The sequence below is a fragment of the Leuresthes tenuis genome, unplaced genomic scaffold, assembly GCF_036924035.1.
Source record: "Leuresthes tenuis unplaced genomic scaffold, fLeuTen1.0.hap1 SCAF_21, whole genome shotgun sequence".
Taxonomy (NCBI): Eukaryota; Metazoa; Chordata; class Actinopteri; order Atheriniformes; family Atherinopsidae; genus Leuresthes; species Leuresthes tenuis.
Genome location: NW_027325375.1, coordinates 3,153,222 through 3,169,937, shown reverse-complemented (window position 1 = coordinate 3,169,937; position 16,716 = coordinate 3,153,222). Strand labels below are relative to the sequence as shown.

Sequence of the window (16,716 nt, the reverse complement as noted above, 5' to 3'; positions counted from 1 at the left end):
AGACACATTTTTTGGGATCTTTTTACAGAGTTTGGCACAAAATAGTGACCCATATGTCTGCATATATTCTGATAACCGCAGTTTGAGCCTATCATCTGCATGCAAACAATGTTTATGGCACTGACACCTAACTTTTTGGAAAACTGCTTCCAGGATGAAGATTTTCTCTGATTCCGACCGGAAAACGTTTTTTTTTTTTTACTTATGTCAGATTGTACACTTGTAGTCCCCGGTCTGACATCAGAATATGCGTCAAATTCGTCTTTGTTGACATGGCTCGATTTGACCTCTAGTTGATGGAACAACTTTGAGAGTAAAGCGGTTGTCGTGAGCTGCTTTGCCGGTAGATGGAAGGGAAGACGACTTATAATGAGCTCTCCTGTTATAATGAGACGTTGCACTCGTTGTGCAGCTGAAATTTGAGGCAGCTGGATGCAGACGTGATTATTTATATATACTATTCAACAGGCGACGGCAGATAGTGGCACGTATTAACACTTGTACATGTGTAAATACAGTCGCTGTCACTGTGGAGCAGGTGTTGCTCTAATTTGGTTTCACATTTCTTCACGGATGAATATTTCTTGTGAATGTGTTGTGTGGATTCTTTTTTTTTTTTTCAGGAACAGAGGATGTAAAAACTAACCTGCGTTGGTGTTTTCTAAGCACTTCTTAGCTTCTCTTATACCCCGTCCTAACACCAACACCTGTCACCACTTAATGTGCTAACAGTAAAAATCTATAAACTCCCATTGTTTGGTTGTGCTACTGGCATCAAATGTTTAATTAGCCTTTTTTCCAAATAAATATAGTCGCTCAGTGAAGACACTGAAAACCATTTCTTTGGACATGTGTCACAGATGTAAGTTTTCGTGGCTTTTAATAAGATTTCCATTCACAATGTAAGCATCCAATGCTGCTGATCTGGTGGAAATGCGTAATCTATAGCAACTTTGTTATATATGAGTTTACTGTGGTGAGATTCACAGCTTTAGTTTAAAGCTGGCATCTTTCTCTAATTTTTTTTGCCAACAAATCAAATAAGAAGACGAAACGATGCCCGTGTTTTCTGACCTCTCGTCTCTGTTTGCGACCCCACTTTCCTACAACCTTTAACTTAACTTTTTTTTACTAAGTTACTCAAGCAGCAGTGTATAATCTTTTGGTGGATGCTGTTGATTGCTGTGGATCAGTGTACTTTGCACTCGAGTGAATGTTCAGTGCAGCGAGATAGAGTATGTGACCTGAGACAAAATGTTGATAAAGAACCGTGTAAGCTGAAAAACACTTTGGCTCGTGTTGTGTTGTTAAAGAGTCCAGATTATACATCCATTTGCAAGTTCATGATTTAAGTTTACACGCTTTAATATTCAGAAACTGTATCTGTCACCTTCTGCCTGAGCTGTTTCGTTTGAGTTAGACGCAGCTCTGTATTATCTTTTTTTGAGGGGAGCCACACGAGCCATTTGAAAGGCCAAAAAAACCATAAAACCTGAACTGCAGGTGGGGCATTTCCTGCTGTACAGGAGGAGTGTCCTCTGATAGAGAGAATAAATCCTGTTGGTACTGACTTTGGGCAAAATGTGCAGACCTTTTACCTGCAGGACAAAAAAAGCCTCCAACACACTGAGTGGAAGGGAAGAAAATACACCAAAATCCTCCCCAGACCCTATTATCGGTGTACAATGTGGCTAAATGCAAAAAATATTACCTGAAAGAAAGATACATTTTTTATTGATCTTTTGGGATACTTTTTCCTTTTTACTTTGACAGGAAAAAAAAAAACGGTAGAATCCTCAGCCATATCCTTTACATTTAATCCCCTTTCACACATGTATCGCCTTCCAATATATTCATCTGGTGGCAACTGAATGTGTCAGTGTTGGGTGTGAATTACTCCCCTGGTGCTTTTGCATTTTGGGACAACAATCTTACCAGGACAGACTTAGAAACTCATAAGTATCACTTTCAAAATGGCACAAGTGTGAACTGCTGCAGTCACTTTAACGGACTGACACACACATCGGTGGTGGATTAATTTGACATGTGACCAGCTGTTCGGAGGAATCTAACTATTCTGTAAGCTACAGTGCTATTCTGCTTTTACACGGTTAGATACTTTACTGCAGGGATTTCTTTCACGTGACATGTTTGTCTCAGGTTGATTACTACTCTGTCAGTCCTTTATTACCCTCACAAGTCTAACCGGCACATCCTTAAATCATAGAAGAGTGTTTTTTCAGCTATGTTTTGGACCATTACTTGGTGCCAGGCAGGTCGGTATAAGCTGTTATGGTGATATGACAAACTGTTGCTCTAATTAGACGGCGGTATTATACCTCACTCTACATACTGGCCAATCTCCTTGGCAAATATCGCTTGCACAACAAGGCTCATTCCATCTTTTTTACAGGCATGTCTGAATGAAGCTTAAGATATATGATTGCAAATTTGACCAATGACTGCATGTTGCTGCTTTAACAGATTGATGAAACTGTTAAAATTGTAAATCTCGTCTCTGAGAAGGAATTCAGAGTGATGCAGTGAATCTCAGTGATATTTAACTTGTGTAACTACTGACCAAAAGTCCATGTATGCTGCTTGTTACGGTGACTAATGTATTTGCATTGAGGTCTTTTAAATGTCTGTGCCTAAAGAAAAAAGCTCAATGAAAGCCCATGTTAGCATTCCAGTTGTTACGTGTCAATGCATGTCAGCCTCACTCCCTGTTTCTGTATCTGTGTTTGTTCAGAGATGGACAGCCCAGAAGCCAGAGTGACTGAGATCCATGCTCTGGTGCACCGGCTACCTGAGAAGAACAGGCAGATGTTGGAGCTGCTGATGAAACACCTGGCTAAGTACGTAGAAGTAACACACACATGCAGAGATGTACGACCGTTTCGTTGTACTGTCATCTGTGCATTTAAAAGGCAGCGTTGTATTTAATTAAAATGCGTACCTTGTAGGGTTAGTAGCTCGAGTGAATATCTCTCCTCCTCATCTGTAATGCTACAAAATGCTGTATATTACCACTTGACTGCAGATGTCATCGATCCTCAAAGGATTAGTGCTCCGTGTAATCTCTTGACCGCATTTATTGATGCATTGTGCACTGAAAATAGAAACCCAGCAGCCACCAGGCTAAATCTGTTTCCCAAGCTGTCTCTTGAAAGGTGAGAAGTGTTCGTCAGGTGCACGTCTTTCTAAAGATGTCAGCGAGTGCAAGAACTCCCGTGGTCACTGGGGAGGGAGGACTAATTGAGTTTAAAGCAAGACAACTACAACAAAAATGTGCAGATTGGGCTTCAAAGGGTGGTATATTATACTGAGACAGGTGCTAACTTCATACAATACCACATCAGCAAATTTGACCAGTTTAGAGATATGTGATCAGATATAACCTTTGAACTGAGGAGAATGCAGAAGTCTTACAATAGTTGTACTGATTGTGTACCCTGTAAAAACGCTAAGAGCTAACAGAAGTGCTACGACCTTCTTTCTCCAGACTTTTCCCTCATATTGTCATTCCTCCTTGACTGAAATTTTCCCTCCATTTTGCATGCCAGCTGCAGTGCTGTAGGTTTTTTTTGACGACTGCATGCTGCTGCAGAACAAACAAACATGAAATAATAATCAGTTACATTGTTAGCTTATGCGTAATTATTTTTCTAAAGCGTCAGACGGGCATTTTGTATTCAGTCTAAACCTGGATCTAAGCCCCTGGCTTTATCAGGCTTTTCTTCAGCATGATACCATCTGTGATAAATGGGCCATCGGCCATATTTATACTGCATGTGGGTGAGTGCACATGCTGGCCCTTTGCGGACATTTCCTTGAGCTTAGTGGATTAACCTGCCAGCGGTCATCATCATCATCACTCGCTGGAAACGACGGCGGCATCACAGCCCCCCTCTGCCTTTCTCTGTTTCTATCAGCGGCATCAGTGTCGAGGATAAGGTAGTCGAGCCCAAACTGTGGAAATTAGCACCAACAGCAGGAACTCATAAGCACTGTTGAAGCAATGACAATTGCAAAGGATTAGATAGAAAGAGAGAAAACCAAAGTTATTTAATGTTCCATTCAGCACGATTGTCCTATTATCTGTGTATGTTTTGTAGATTCTAGTTATCTTAATTCTTTCGACACTGACATGTTTGTCTTGGCTGTGAGCTTCACATCAGTTTAGCTTTGCTGACATGTTTGTATATGGCTTAAATTGCCAAAGCATAAACAGTGTGTAAACAATGAAAACGAACCCTTGTGTTTCCTGGCCGTCCACTGACTCCTGCTCAGCCAGCGCTCTGGCTTGTTCTGACCCGCCGCTCAGCGACAGGTGATGCTCCTTGTTCACTTTGCTCTTTCAGCCTTTTTGAAGAGGTCCTTTCAGGTCATTGATATACTCATGGTCATTTACGTTCTCAGTATCAGCATCAGTACATCTCTCTGCATCTTAAACTATTTGAGAGCGCTTCTTTAAATTTGGTTCTGAGGCCACTTTGATCAGATGTTGATCAATAAGTGACACTTTGAGCTTACAAAATATGTTAGATTTATAATGACAACATGTAAATTCTGTTTATATATTTAAAATGTCAGGGTTGGGTCTCAGGTAGTATTTTGCTTATTCAGGGCATCTCTCTAACCTATTCCAGTCAGTGGTTTGCTTGTTAATTCCTCTCCCTGCCTGTCTTTTTCATAATCTGAAGAGGAGACTGACCATATTCCACACCTGGTCAGATCCTCTCTTTATGACACTAATCTTGGCTACCTTGAAGCATCCATTATTTTAGAATTTGGAGCTTTTATGCAGCAACATTCCTACAAGAAGCATTTTGTGCTGTCAGTTCAGCTTGATTGGCCAAACATAAAGAAGGTTGACACTATGGGGGTATATTACTGTCTTTTATCAAGAGAATACTTTTTGTTCAAGAGCAGATTTCTTCAATTTCAACTTATATTATACTTGTATTACTCCAAACTCTGCTTTCGTGCAGATTTGCTCCTCCACCTCGAAACAGTGTTTCTTCTGTCTGAGCTCTTCTTCTTACACTCAGACTTCTTCTATGTGCTCGTAAAAAACTTTTCCACTCAGGTTTTGACTTTTTTCTCAGCTCGTTGTGAAATGAGTCTGTCGAAAACTAGCAAGGTGCAAGACATGGCGCCAGCCTCGTGGTGGGTGAGCTACTTTTTCTTCACAGTTACTTCACATCAGAAATAATCTGAAGGCAATTTACAGAGAAAGTTCAACTCAAGTCTAGTTGTGCATATAAATATGATTTATTCATATTCAATCCAGTTAGTGATGTTGTTGTCTGCATATCTACATATTTATCTACTGCAAATGAAAAAAAAATGCATACAGCAAACGTTATTAATCATGAAAACATAACTGCTGAGGTCGGGTGTATGAATCCTGCTGTGTCTGAAATATTGTTCCAATTCACAATAAAGCAGCAATACTGGACATTTCTGTACCAATTGGACATGCAAACATTTTTGACAAGTTACTCCTCGAAAGGTAAATCAACGTTAGCATCATGCAGGCTTGGGGGAATTTTGACAGACTTGTTTTACAGCGACTGAGAACAAATATAAAAAGAAACCAGAGCACAGAAGAAGTCTGAGTGCAAGGAGAAAGGCTCAGAGACTATCTGTGTATCTGAGTGCAGAAACGCTGCTTTGAGATGAAGCGGAAAACATCAACGTTTATCACACAAATCTGTCTGGACTCGTGCAGTAAATGAAAAAAAATGAGGACGGTAGGAATTTCTTAATGAAAAATCTTTCAGATCGCTCAGCTTCACTTATTGATACATCCAACATTAACAGCATGGGGTGTGTTCACTTTTAGCCTTGTTTAAAGTGACTCCAGTGTTCACTTGTTTGGCTCCTAGCTTTGCTCTTAGTGTTGCAGCTCCTGAAGAGACCCTTCACAAATTCAGCTCTTCATTACGTTCACTAACCAGCTGCTAACTGTGTCTGTTTTCCTGATGAACCTTCTTTATTTGACAGCCACATTTATTACAGCTTGACCACATATAGTGTCACTCTTTCTCTGTCCTTCGTAGTGTGGCCAGTCACCACCAGCAGAACCTGATGACCGTTGCCAATCTGGGTGTGGTCTTTGGGCCAACTCTGCTCCGCCCACAGGAGGAGACGGTTGCAGCCATCATGGACATCAAGTTTCAGAACATCGTTGTGGAAATCCTCATAGAGCACCATGAAAGGGTAAGAGGGAGAGAGATCTGTGGCAGGGTCGAGGATTAAATGCATCCCTTTACTTTCCAATGCAGATTAACTTCTGTGTGCACATTAAAACAATTAATGCACCAAACCACATCGAGGACACACACAATAACTGCATACACTTTTTATAGGTTTCAAACCCCATCGTCCTTTTAGATACAAGCCGCTTATGGGCAAGCCAAGCTGCTTAAACAAGTAACCATGGCAACAGTATGTCTGCCTTCGACCCTGATATCGTGCCTGCTGTATGGTCCGTCAGTGACCGGTGCAAACAATTAGACACCGACTAATGGCACAAGTCAAAGCCACACTTGTGTACGGGCATATATTTCCACAGAAGCAGGAGAATGTGTGTGGAAAGCATGACACGTGCGCACAAACGGGGACCGTGCTCGTGTTACTCTCCGCTGACTATAGGTGGGTCCAGTAAAATGTGTAAAAACAAAACGGATGGGAGTATAAACAGCGATAAAGCACCTCTGAACCCTTCAAGACATATTTAAAGCAGTGTCACAGCGAATGAACAGTGAATTATTTATTCAGGCTTATGGAGGCGCGCATGTGCTTTATGGAATCATTTATATGTTTTATGCGATCCGGGTTGTTTGACATTTCATCGCTCTTTCCTTCAACCGAAGCAGCTTGGCCAGGGTTTTATGATGCAGCTGCTTTTTCTTCTTGAGTGAGCCACGAGTGCACAGAGCAACATTAATAGTGTGCAAAGACGATATCGAGGTTGGGGAGTGGGTGCGAATAGTGACCCTAGAATTGTTTCACAGCCAACTGCTTAACTGGACTTCACGAAGTTGAATCGCAATAAATTACAACAGTATAGTAGTTTTCTATCGCTCACAATGTGTTTGTGTTCTTTGTAATGATACTGTTAGAGATTCTGCCTATTGATCCAGTGAGCTATGCATGTAGTTGCTCAATTAACACATACATCAGTTGTACGTAAACCTGTTTGTCTTGTTTTTGCAGATGTTTAGGGACATGCCGAACTCTGCAGGCGGCTCAACCAACTCTCAGCCAAACCCACCAAGGAGGAGAAGCACTGAGAGCAAAGCCCCGTCCTGCAGCGAGAGGCCTCTCACACTCTTCCACACACCAACACATTCCCAGAAAGGTCAGCCTTATACAGATAATACAAAATTTGTTAGCTGTTCTGCCCCTCCTCTGAGTTTAAGCTGCGTCCAGTTTGACAGTCCAGAGAGTTCAGAGGTCAACAGACGTTTTTATGGCTGAAAGCACCAAAGTCTTTCTTCATTTTTGTAGGTGAAAAGAGGAACAGTGTCGGCAACGCCCCAGCTGCTGACCTGCAGCATCCAGTTTCTTCCTCTGTCAACTGTAACAGCAGCAGCAGCAGTAGCAGCAGCGGCAGCCAGGGTCGAACCCCGAGACACAGCCTAACCAGCAACGACGGCGAGCAGGACGGCCGGCAGATCCGACCCAGCTCACTGTGAGTAGGACAGCGTCGTTATCCAAATGTTCACCGTGCGCTTCCTCATTCACAGAGAAAAAAAAGTTGGTTCCAAAGGAGTTGGGAGCTTATGGAAAATGAGATTAAAACCTCTATATATGTAATTAGAGAAGTCCTCCTGAGCCTGCAGTCATATTTGTTTTTAATGCAGTGCTGCCAGGTTTGCAGTAATTGCTCATTAGGAAGTCGCACCATATGGCCTGTAAACACCTGACCGAGTATGATCGTTTTGTCTTTATTTGTTTAATTAGGTTCTCTTTATCTGACAGAAACATAATAGTAGATGAAAAATGCCCGGGTAAATGGACAAAACTATTACACGTTCACGTAAAAAAGTGCTCTGATGATTACATATCTGGGACTATGAAGTATGTAAGCCTTAAAACAGTAAGTGCAGCTCAACATTTTTGCTAACTCTTGATCAGCCAGGAATTTTATCCCACTTGTCCGTACAGAATAACTTCTTCCCACAGTAAATATTTTGGATATAGGGTGATTTTATTCACTTTATTATGTGACCCTCTTTCCCTTGAGATGGGAAAAGATTTGATGTTAAAATGCAGCGTTTCTCCCCCTCCAAACACAATGCTTCTCATTTAAGCAGGAAGTTCTGTTTTGTTTCGTCTGCCATACAGATATTTTCTCCCGCAGCCTTCTGCTTTGGCTACATGATGTTTAACAAACTGCAGATGGGCAGCATCTTTTTAGGATGCAACGGCTCTCTTCTTGCAGCGCTGACCTGCCTTTGTTGTCCAGAGTTCAGACTAATGAACATTAATGGAAGCCAAACTGACAGAGGCCTGTGACTGCTATGAAGTTGCTAGCTTGCAGAGTTCTACATACCTTTTTACTGCGTTGTCTATATCGGGAGACAAGCTCTTCAGAGAGCATCTCCTATCCCATCACTTACCTTGCACTTACCTACCCCCTCTATCTCTGCCCTTTATCTTTCTGCACTTCCTTCTATGCCTGCACCCTATCTCTACTCTGTCACCTCTGACATAGTCAGACTAGTGGGTTCCTTCTATGTAGTTTATTGTTAGCTTTATATAGCTTGTTAAATCTTCATTTGTAAGTTGCTTTGGATAAAAGCGTCTGATAAATACAGAAACATAAACACATAAACAACTGCCAGGGTGTGAGACAATGCTTTTGAGTTCCCAAATGCCATGTGAAGATCTGACTCTGATGGATCTGTGTTCTTTAAATAAAAACACTTGACTCTAATTTTGATTCTAAATGAACTAGTAATCCTAGAGGTTCAAATAATTTTGTGTGTAATATTCCTTCTTATTAATTGGGTTGTCTTTATCTACATTTGGGAATGCAGGGAAGTCCAAAATCCATGTAACTGTATGATAAGGAGGAAGAGAAGAGGAAAAAACATGCTTAGCAATCTTCAAGAGCTCCCTGGAGAAATATTTTCTTCTGCTTTAGCTTTACTGACTGACAGTTGTGAATATTTGTCAGTGATGTTACCAGTGAGTGAAATGATACATTTAAAGGCACATTTTCCTCCTAAAACATGTAACTCATCTTCTTTGCACATGTCTCATAGCTACATTTAGTTTTCATGCCTTAAAAAAGAGCAGTGTGTGATCAAACCTCCACCAGCTCTGTGTGAACAGGCATCAGAGGATTTTATTTTGAATTTAAAGATAGCTGACGAGTGATTTCCAGCCACTTGACCGTCACCCGCAATAAACACACTACACTTGGGGGAAGTGAATATGTGCTTCTAAACCTATCTGGCGGGAATAGTCGGTGAAGTGTGAACCTCAAAAGAGCTGCCAAGTCAAAGATAGCTCTGATATAATGCTTATAATCCTGGCAGGGTGTCCTTTAAAAGACTGAGTCCCACATTGCTGAGACTCTGAGTGTCTGAGTCGTCTTACTCCCAAAGGAAGATGAAAATTCCACATATAATCAGTTTCATCTGTGTTTTGTACAAAGGAAGATGAAAACGTGAAGCCAAAGAGAGAAAAGATTGTTGTTAAAGCTTGAAGTCTATAGATGGTACAAGCTCTGATTGTGACTCATCCTGCAGGAAAACGGTAAAATTAGGATGGTGAGACTTTAGTCTGCAAACATTGATGAAAAAAGGAATCTCAGCATTTCACAGAGGATTCTGCTACGACTTGCTTCATCAAATACTTATTTGTGCTACATTTTCTCTGATAGAGGACCTGACCAATTTGTGTTTTCTTGAATTGGAGTATGCTGTCTGTGCACGTTATATAACTGCAGCAGACTCGCTCTATCCCTAACATTTAACAGCCTCTGAAGTCAGCTGGGGCTGAAGTCGGCTGGTGTTAGTCAGATCTCTGTTTACTCTCCAGTGAGGAGGTTATACACTATTTTCTATAACGTTACACCTCTTCATAGTAAAATAAGCAAAGTCCATGCACATTAGGCAGAGAACCTTGTGGGTTAGTTGCATCATAGAGTGAGTGTCTCGGCCTTGTTGGGCGCGTATCAGGACTTTGATCGTGATCTTTTACGTGCAAGGCTCTCCAGACCGTGTTAACACAAGAAATAAAGCAGACTAATTGAAGAAGCAGGACAAAAAGCATTTTTTTGTGCTAATTTGCTATAGAAAATACTTCCAGTTTAGCCAAGCAGCAGCTGGATCCCAGCTTAGATATCCAGTCTTCCAGAGCTACACATCACAGGTTTCCTAGAAAAGCCAGCCAGTGTCCTCATTACAGACAGTGGAGAGGTTCAAGGTTCAGAGGCACGTGATGTAGCCGTTTTTGTCACCTTGGCTGCTGGCGTATGTACATGTCCTGTTTCATTTTTGATTAGTCGGCATCATCACCCATTAATCCAAACTATAGAGTTGAGTAAAAAGAACTAAAACATTTATTACATTTTACACTGCAGCCACTGTCTGGGACTCACTGATATTTGTGGTTAATATAACAAACGACCCCGTGAGCTGGTTTATTGCTCCTGTCTTTGTGAAATTTGGAAAAAAAAACTAGCAAACAGAGGAAGAATGAAAGTGTTGGAGAGAGATAAGAGGTGGAAAAAAGTGAATTGAGGGATTTATGGGAAAGCTGACAGACATTTCCTTCTCACACCATTCTGCAGTATCAGTCGCCAGGCTTCTGTTTTACTCCACTCCTGTTGATTTTATTGACCTATTTTCTTATTTATTTCTCCCCTTGGCACAGAATAGAAGCAGATAGATCTGAAGATGCTGCACTGAATGCTTCCAGCCACTGTTTGAGTTTCCATTTTAGAAAGAGTGATAAAGACGTCCTGCCTGAAGTCCACTGAAATGCTTTTTGCACCTCTTGCGTTTTTTTCGGGAGTCCAAACTTCATATTTGCATGTTGTGCAGGTCGCTCTGATTTATTTTGCAAATCACTAGTAGACACTAGATGATACATTCCTCCTTCAAGGGCTTTTAAGAAAGGCTGTTGTCAAACTGGCAACAGTTGTGTCGTCACATATCAGCGGCATTTGATATTTCAAGTGTCAGCACGCACCATAAAAACAGACATGCACTGGTTTCAGAGACATGGGGGTTGTTGCTGTGCTACAACAAAACATTATTAGTTCAAGCTGAAGCTGTGAAACATTCATCTTTACCTATAAGCATCGTCTAAAGATTTTAGATTGTAAGCAGAACTGAAATGTGTCTGCGGTCTGTTTTACTGACATTGAAGTTTGTGTGTGTGTGTGTGTGTGTGTGTGTCAGTTTGTTGTGACCCGGTGAATGAATGGCCTGTCAGACTGAGGGGGAGGATGGACATCTGTTTAATTAGATCAACTGGCCAGTATGATGTGAGGGGGATGAAGAGACTCAATTTTACCTGAAAGCAGTTCGTTCACTTGATAAAAGATAGTCAGGGTTGTTTTTTTTGTTTGTTTCATGCCTGAAAAATGTAAGAAACATATGTTTTTGCAAAGCATAGAAAACTAAGACGCTGCTGATTTATATTTTGCATCAATATTACTGGAAATCGCTGCAACATCTCTGATAGAGGATGTGATAGGTAAGGGGGTTGGAGGGGCTGCAAATGACAGAAAGGAGCAAACGAGTCGACGTAAGTAAGTGCATTAACTTATCTATGAAGCAAAGACAAGTGGACAGACATATGCCAGAAAATCCTGGCATATGGCTTGGCTGCGTGTTGCCTCCATGCAGCAGGGATGGACACGGATTGTCTGCACATATGCTTTGGTGCCATCTCGTATGACTCAGTCATGGTATGAAATCTGACCACCTTCCAGCAGGGCTGTGCTTAGGCGTAGACTCTTATTTGTGGTTAGAAACCACTGTGGAACACAGTTGTAATTATGTGATTGGCTTTCCTCAGCTAGTCCATACAGCGTTGAAATGCATCCGAATATGAAAGATTTGCATCAGACCTGAAAAAATAACACCTTGCTGCTCTGCTGCTCTGACCTGTTCACTGTCTGCCTTCTCATTTTGCTCTAAAATGTTTTTAGTTATGAGTTTTCCACCATCATCTGTGTGAGAGATGTCAACTCTGGCTGATACAAATATTCAGGAGGCGAAAGGCTGAAAATGATGCAGGATCATGTTTGGCCTGGAGACGGAGAAAGAGGTGCAGGTTTAACAACCTCGGTGGTGGATTAGGACAGAGACGGTGCTCCTAAAACATGGCATGAACGAGAGAAATTAAATGCGAATTTCTGATTGTTTTACAGCACACGCACTCTTTAATGCAGCTTCATTCTTCACTCGTGGCCTCACTGTTTTCTGTATGAACAGTGGCTCAATGCTGCCTGTCACAGACACGCTTCGAGAGCGCAGACATGGCTCTGAAGCAGACGCTCTGTACAGGATCTTTACACTGTGAGGGAATTACGAAACACCAGGAATATAGTCACTGGAATATTTTAAACATCGAAAAAAAATGATAGAATTTTAAAGATGTCATAAAAAGAGCTCAATTTAGCTAGTTTCTTGGTATTTCATAGACACTTTTTTTTGTCCTGTCATTTTTACAGCGGGTCCTGTTACATAGTTACCATGAATGTACAGCGAGGTGTGATCAAAACAGTCTCGTAGAGGACTCGATGCTGAAATGGTTTTGATGAAGGCTGTTAATAACATCAACACCTCAAATCTTACACTTCCCAGTATACCTGCAGCTTGTATCTGTATGTTTATTACAGTGAGTCGTGTGTTTGATCCTAAAGTCATACTGTAATATCTGAAACCTCCCTTGTTAAAATAAACTGTTATGTTGTCACCTTGGCAACCATATTTCATTACGTCAAAGAGAGAAAAATGAGTTTGATATATGAAATGGGATATGTGCAGAGAGTCTGATAAGAAGAAAATAATAATGCTCTAACCCCTTAGTGTGATGTTGAAGTGTCAGTGGAAGGAGTGGGTTATATTCGGCTTATACCTATCACCAGTTTGCTCAGTGTCTCAAAGTGGTCATAGAAATCACAGATGCTAAAGCCGATTTTTAGTATCTTAGCTATAAATTATGCTAGCAATAGCTTAAATGACTATCACATGAAGTACTTTTTTGTACCTCATAGTGATAAAGTGCTGAGAATTGTCACGTCCACACTTCCCCTGAATATATCTTTTCGGTGTTCCAAAGCTTATTGATTTGTTTTGAGTGCCTATGGCTCTTTTTTTTCTCTGTTTTGCTGTGGTTTTGGTTGTTTAAAGCTGTAACCACTCTGGCAAACATCGTGTGGCATCCAGAAACCAGGGCGGAAGATGCATACTACTGGAGTTGGTGGAAAACAGAAACAGAACTGAAGGTGAATGTTGGAGCAACTGTGGCAAGAAAGACGACTTCATATGATTGTTAATGCAGCTCCACATCCGCACACCAATGAAACAACAGTTCAACAACCCCTTATAATTGTGTCAGAGGTTGATTATGAGTCAGTTATTTACGGCTTGTTTGTCTTTTAATTACTGACCAGTGTTGGCAAATTACTAGGGCACCAGTTTTTCTTGAATGCAGCATTATATGGGAAATGTAGCTGTTTTTAGTCTCACCAGAGTTATGAATAAAAATGGAAAAGGATTAAATCCACATTTTTTTGGTGAGGCTTGAGATTGTTTTTCACTGCATTCTGGCTGGGAGACATTTTTGTTCCACGTCTTCTCCTGCCTAAATTTGTTCTTTTAATAGAATTGTCAACACTATTCGCTAGCTTAACTAGCATAGTATTGGCAGCCTTTTTAAAACAAAATGCGATTATGGCTGCAGCTGGGTTCATTTTTAAAGGGAGAGAAGACTGACCAAATAAATCCATTCATGCCCTGTTTATAGTCTTAAATCCCATGTGGTGAACAACAAAGAAAAAGGCTCAAAAAGCTTTTTTGAAGCCTGTGAACAATGGAGATAAATTGCCTTTGCTATTCAGTGTATGAACAGGAAGTCCTGCACAAAAGACTCCTCTGAGAATGTGATGATGTAGGAGTATGAACAAAAAGTGGCACAGCACTTGTGCAGTCCAGCCTTTTGAGGCTTTCTCAGTGTAATTTATGTAATTGCAGAAAAGCAATATCTTCAGAAACAACTCTTTCAGCTTGAAACCCATGTCCAATACTTGGGAGGCTGCAACAGTTGTGGGTGTTCTGATTCCTTATGCTCTTTATGTTCAAATAGTGTGTCTGTGTGTAATTCATGTATATGATAATCATTAAAATGAATTTATTAAGAAAAGTTATCTCGAATCGTGCTACAGAACCATGCCTTGTTGTTCACGTAGGCTGCTTTGCAGCTGACAGCGAGCCAGATTAAATGGGTTGAATGGCAGATGGATGGATGAATACACGTTGCTCGCTCACATAAAGGATGAAATATATTCTACAGCACCACGGTGGCAAACCATTTGGAAATTAAAATATTGGAAAGATATACTTGTCTATAAAGTTAGGGGAAACTCTCGCAACAGCAATCTCAAAATAGTTCTTGATATCAATACTGATTGTTCGTCCTTGTGATTTTTTTTGTTTTTTTGTCACTTTGTACTTGTCAATATTGTCTTCATGATTGTTGAGGAATCTATTTGACATTATAGTTTTAGCTGCAGCACATTAAAATGACAATTTGATGTTAATCTATAGGTTTTTCTTTTTTTGTGGGAGGTTTACTTGAGCAGGTTTACATGCTTTAACTTGTCTTTTTTCACTCTTTCACCGTCACTACTCCACCAAAACTCACTTCATGTCTGAAATTATCCATGTTAGCGCCTGTTTCTTCAAGGCTCCACTTCTGAAAGCGCCAGTCTGCTTCGATAGCAGATGGCAGAATACATGTCAGGTGATAATGTTTCATTCAGGGTGGGGCAACCATGACGAGCATTTCTCATAGTTTCTCATTGTTCAAGTCCTAGAAGAAAATGCTGGATCCCTAGTGAGACATTTTAGGCTGAAATAACGCATGATAACAGACTGAAATGAGGGGAAAACCTAATTTTCCTAAAAGCATCATTCCTAAAACCTAAAACCTCATTTTAGCTGTAAGACCTGCCATTTATCACTTCTGTGGCAGATCACATCATCTTAATTTATTAGATTTTTAATTGTGTACTTTCAGGTTGAACCCAAAGAGCCGCGGCAGCATACCGGCCAGGTAAGAAAACAAAAGAAGATACCCAAAAGTCTGCAGTATATGTAGGGCTTTTATCTTTCTGTGATATCAGTGTGTCGCTCTGTGTGAATGTGTCCATCAGTGCAACATCTCCCAGTCCCACCTCGCCACGCTCTCCCTCCTGGCCAATGTTCTCTGCCCCTTCAAGTCCGCAGCCAATATCCTCTGCCTCCAGTGACTCTTCTCCTGTCAGGTTGGTTGAAGCTGTTAGCGGAGGGATTTAACTTGTAACTGTAACTCTCAGAAAAGCTATAGGAGAAGTGTGAGCTGTTACTGTGTGGTGTGAGGTGAAATGAAAAGTGGTACATTCAAAAACCCACAATAAGCTCCATTTCTAGAGATGTTCTCATTCAAGTACTATTCAAGTTAATTATTTGTTTTCTGTGGCAATTTACCATCATTTAGTAAAACGTCTTTTTCAAAATCCACCATGCCAGATGCCAATTTATTCATGAAGAACAGCAAAGAAAAAGCCCTTTTTTGTCCCAAATGTCCTTCAGCAATATTCTTCCACCCCAGAAGTCTCAAGGAGTCGTCATGTGGTTGATGTGACCTCTGATCTTCGCCATGAAAGGAGGGAATTTAAAAGCAAAATTATCCCTCAGTGGATCGGTGTTGCATCTTACACCGAGAATGCGCTCTGAACTATTTATACACGGGTCAGGCAGCAGTTCTTCTTACGTAAGCGCCTCTATTTAAATTGTACAAAAAAATGCACCTCGATTGGGTGCGGTTACTCAGCTGAACCTTGGCAGATGTCTAGTGTATCTCACTGCATTTCAGTGCCTCACATTTCAGGATTCACATCTCCCTGGTGTTGTAGTAGAAGCTGCTAACAGCTGGTCCTCTTTGCGACTGCTTTGCACGCTCAGCAGCCAGCCTTTTCTTTAGATAACAGTGTTTGGTGGCATGTTCGGTGTGAAAAACAGGAATGGAAGAAAGGGCGTGTCTGAGAAAAAAGCCTTGATTTAGCTTGTCAAGAGAGGCACCATCATATTAAGGCACCATCTCAACATTGGCACAGGGCAGACTTACATAATGTCTTATGGCATAAATGATCACAAGTCCAATAAAAACTATAATTTAAAATCCATAACAGTAATGGGACGATCACATCTTTTATGTTTAAATGCAGATTACAAACACATTTAGCAATTATGGAACATTCAGTTCTATTTTTTTTTTTCTCCTTCTCTAAATGTCTCACTGTAACTCTCCCATTGCTTCCAGTATCGCAGGCAGAAAGGCTCTCGCACTGTACGCCTGCAAGGCAGAGCATGACTCTGAGCTGTCCTTCATCGCCGGGACCATCTTTGAGAATGGTGAGTCAGAATGGGCCTGCTAACAGTGAGAGAAGGAAAGAATGTGTGTCTATGTAAC

General features: G+C 41.0%; 1 protein-coding gene across 1 annotated transcript in view; it reads left to right on the top strand.

The window, feature by feature from the left end:
- The window catches only part of LOC140279620 (rho GTPase-activating protein 26-like), a 79,250-nt gene that overhangs the window by 59,804 nt on the left and 2,730 nt on the right, over window positions 1-16,716 (top strand). The window contains exons 17-23 of the mRNA XM_072374775.1: window positions 2,753-2,858; window positions 6,069-6,228; window positions 7,228-7,372; window positions 7,522-7,705; window positions 15,283-15,318; window positions 15,419-15,529; window positions 16,567-16,658. Of these exons, the coding sequence (XP_072230876.1) occupies window positions 2,753-2,858; window positions 6,069-6,228; window positions 7,228-7,372; window positions 7,522-7,705; window positions 15,283-15,318; window positions 15,419-15,529; window positions 16,567-16,658 (834 nt within the window). The remainder of the gene's footprint in view (window positions 1-2,752; window positions 2,859-6,068; window positions 6,229-7,227; window positions 7,373-7,521; window positions 7,706-15,282; window positions 15,319-15,418; window positions 15,530-16,566; window positions 16,659-16,716) is intronic.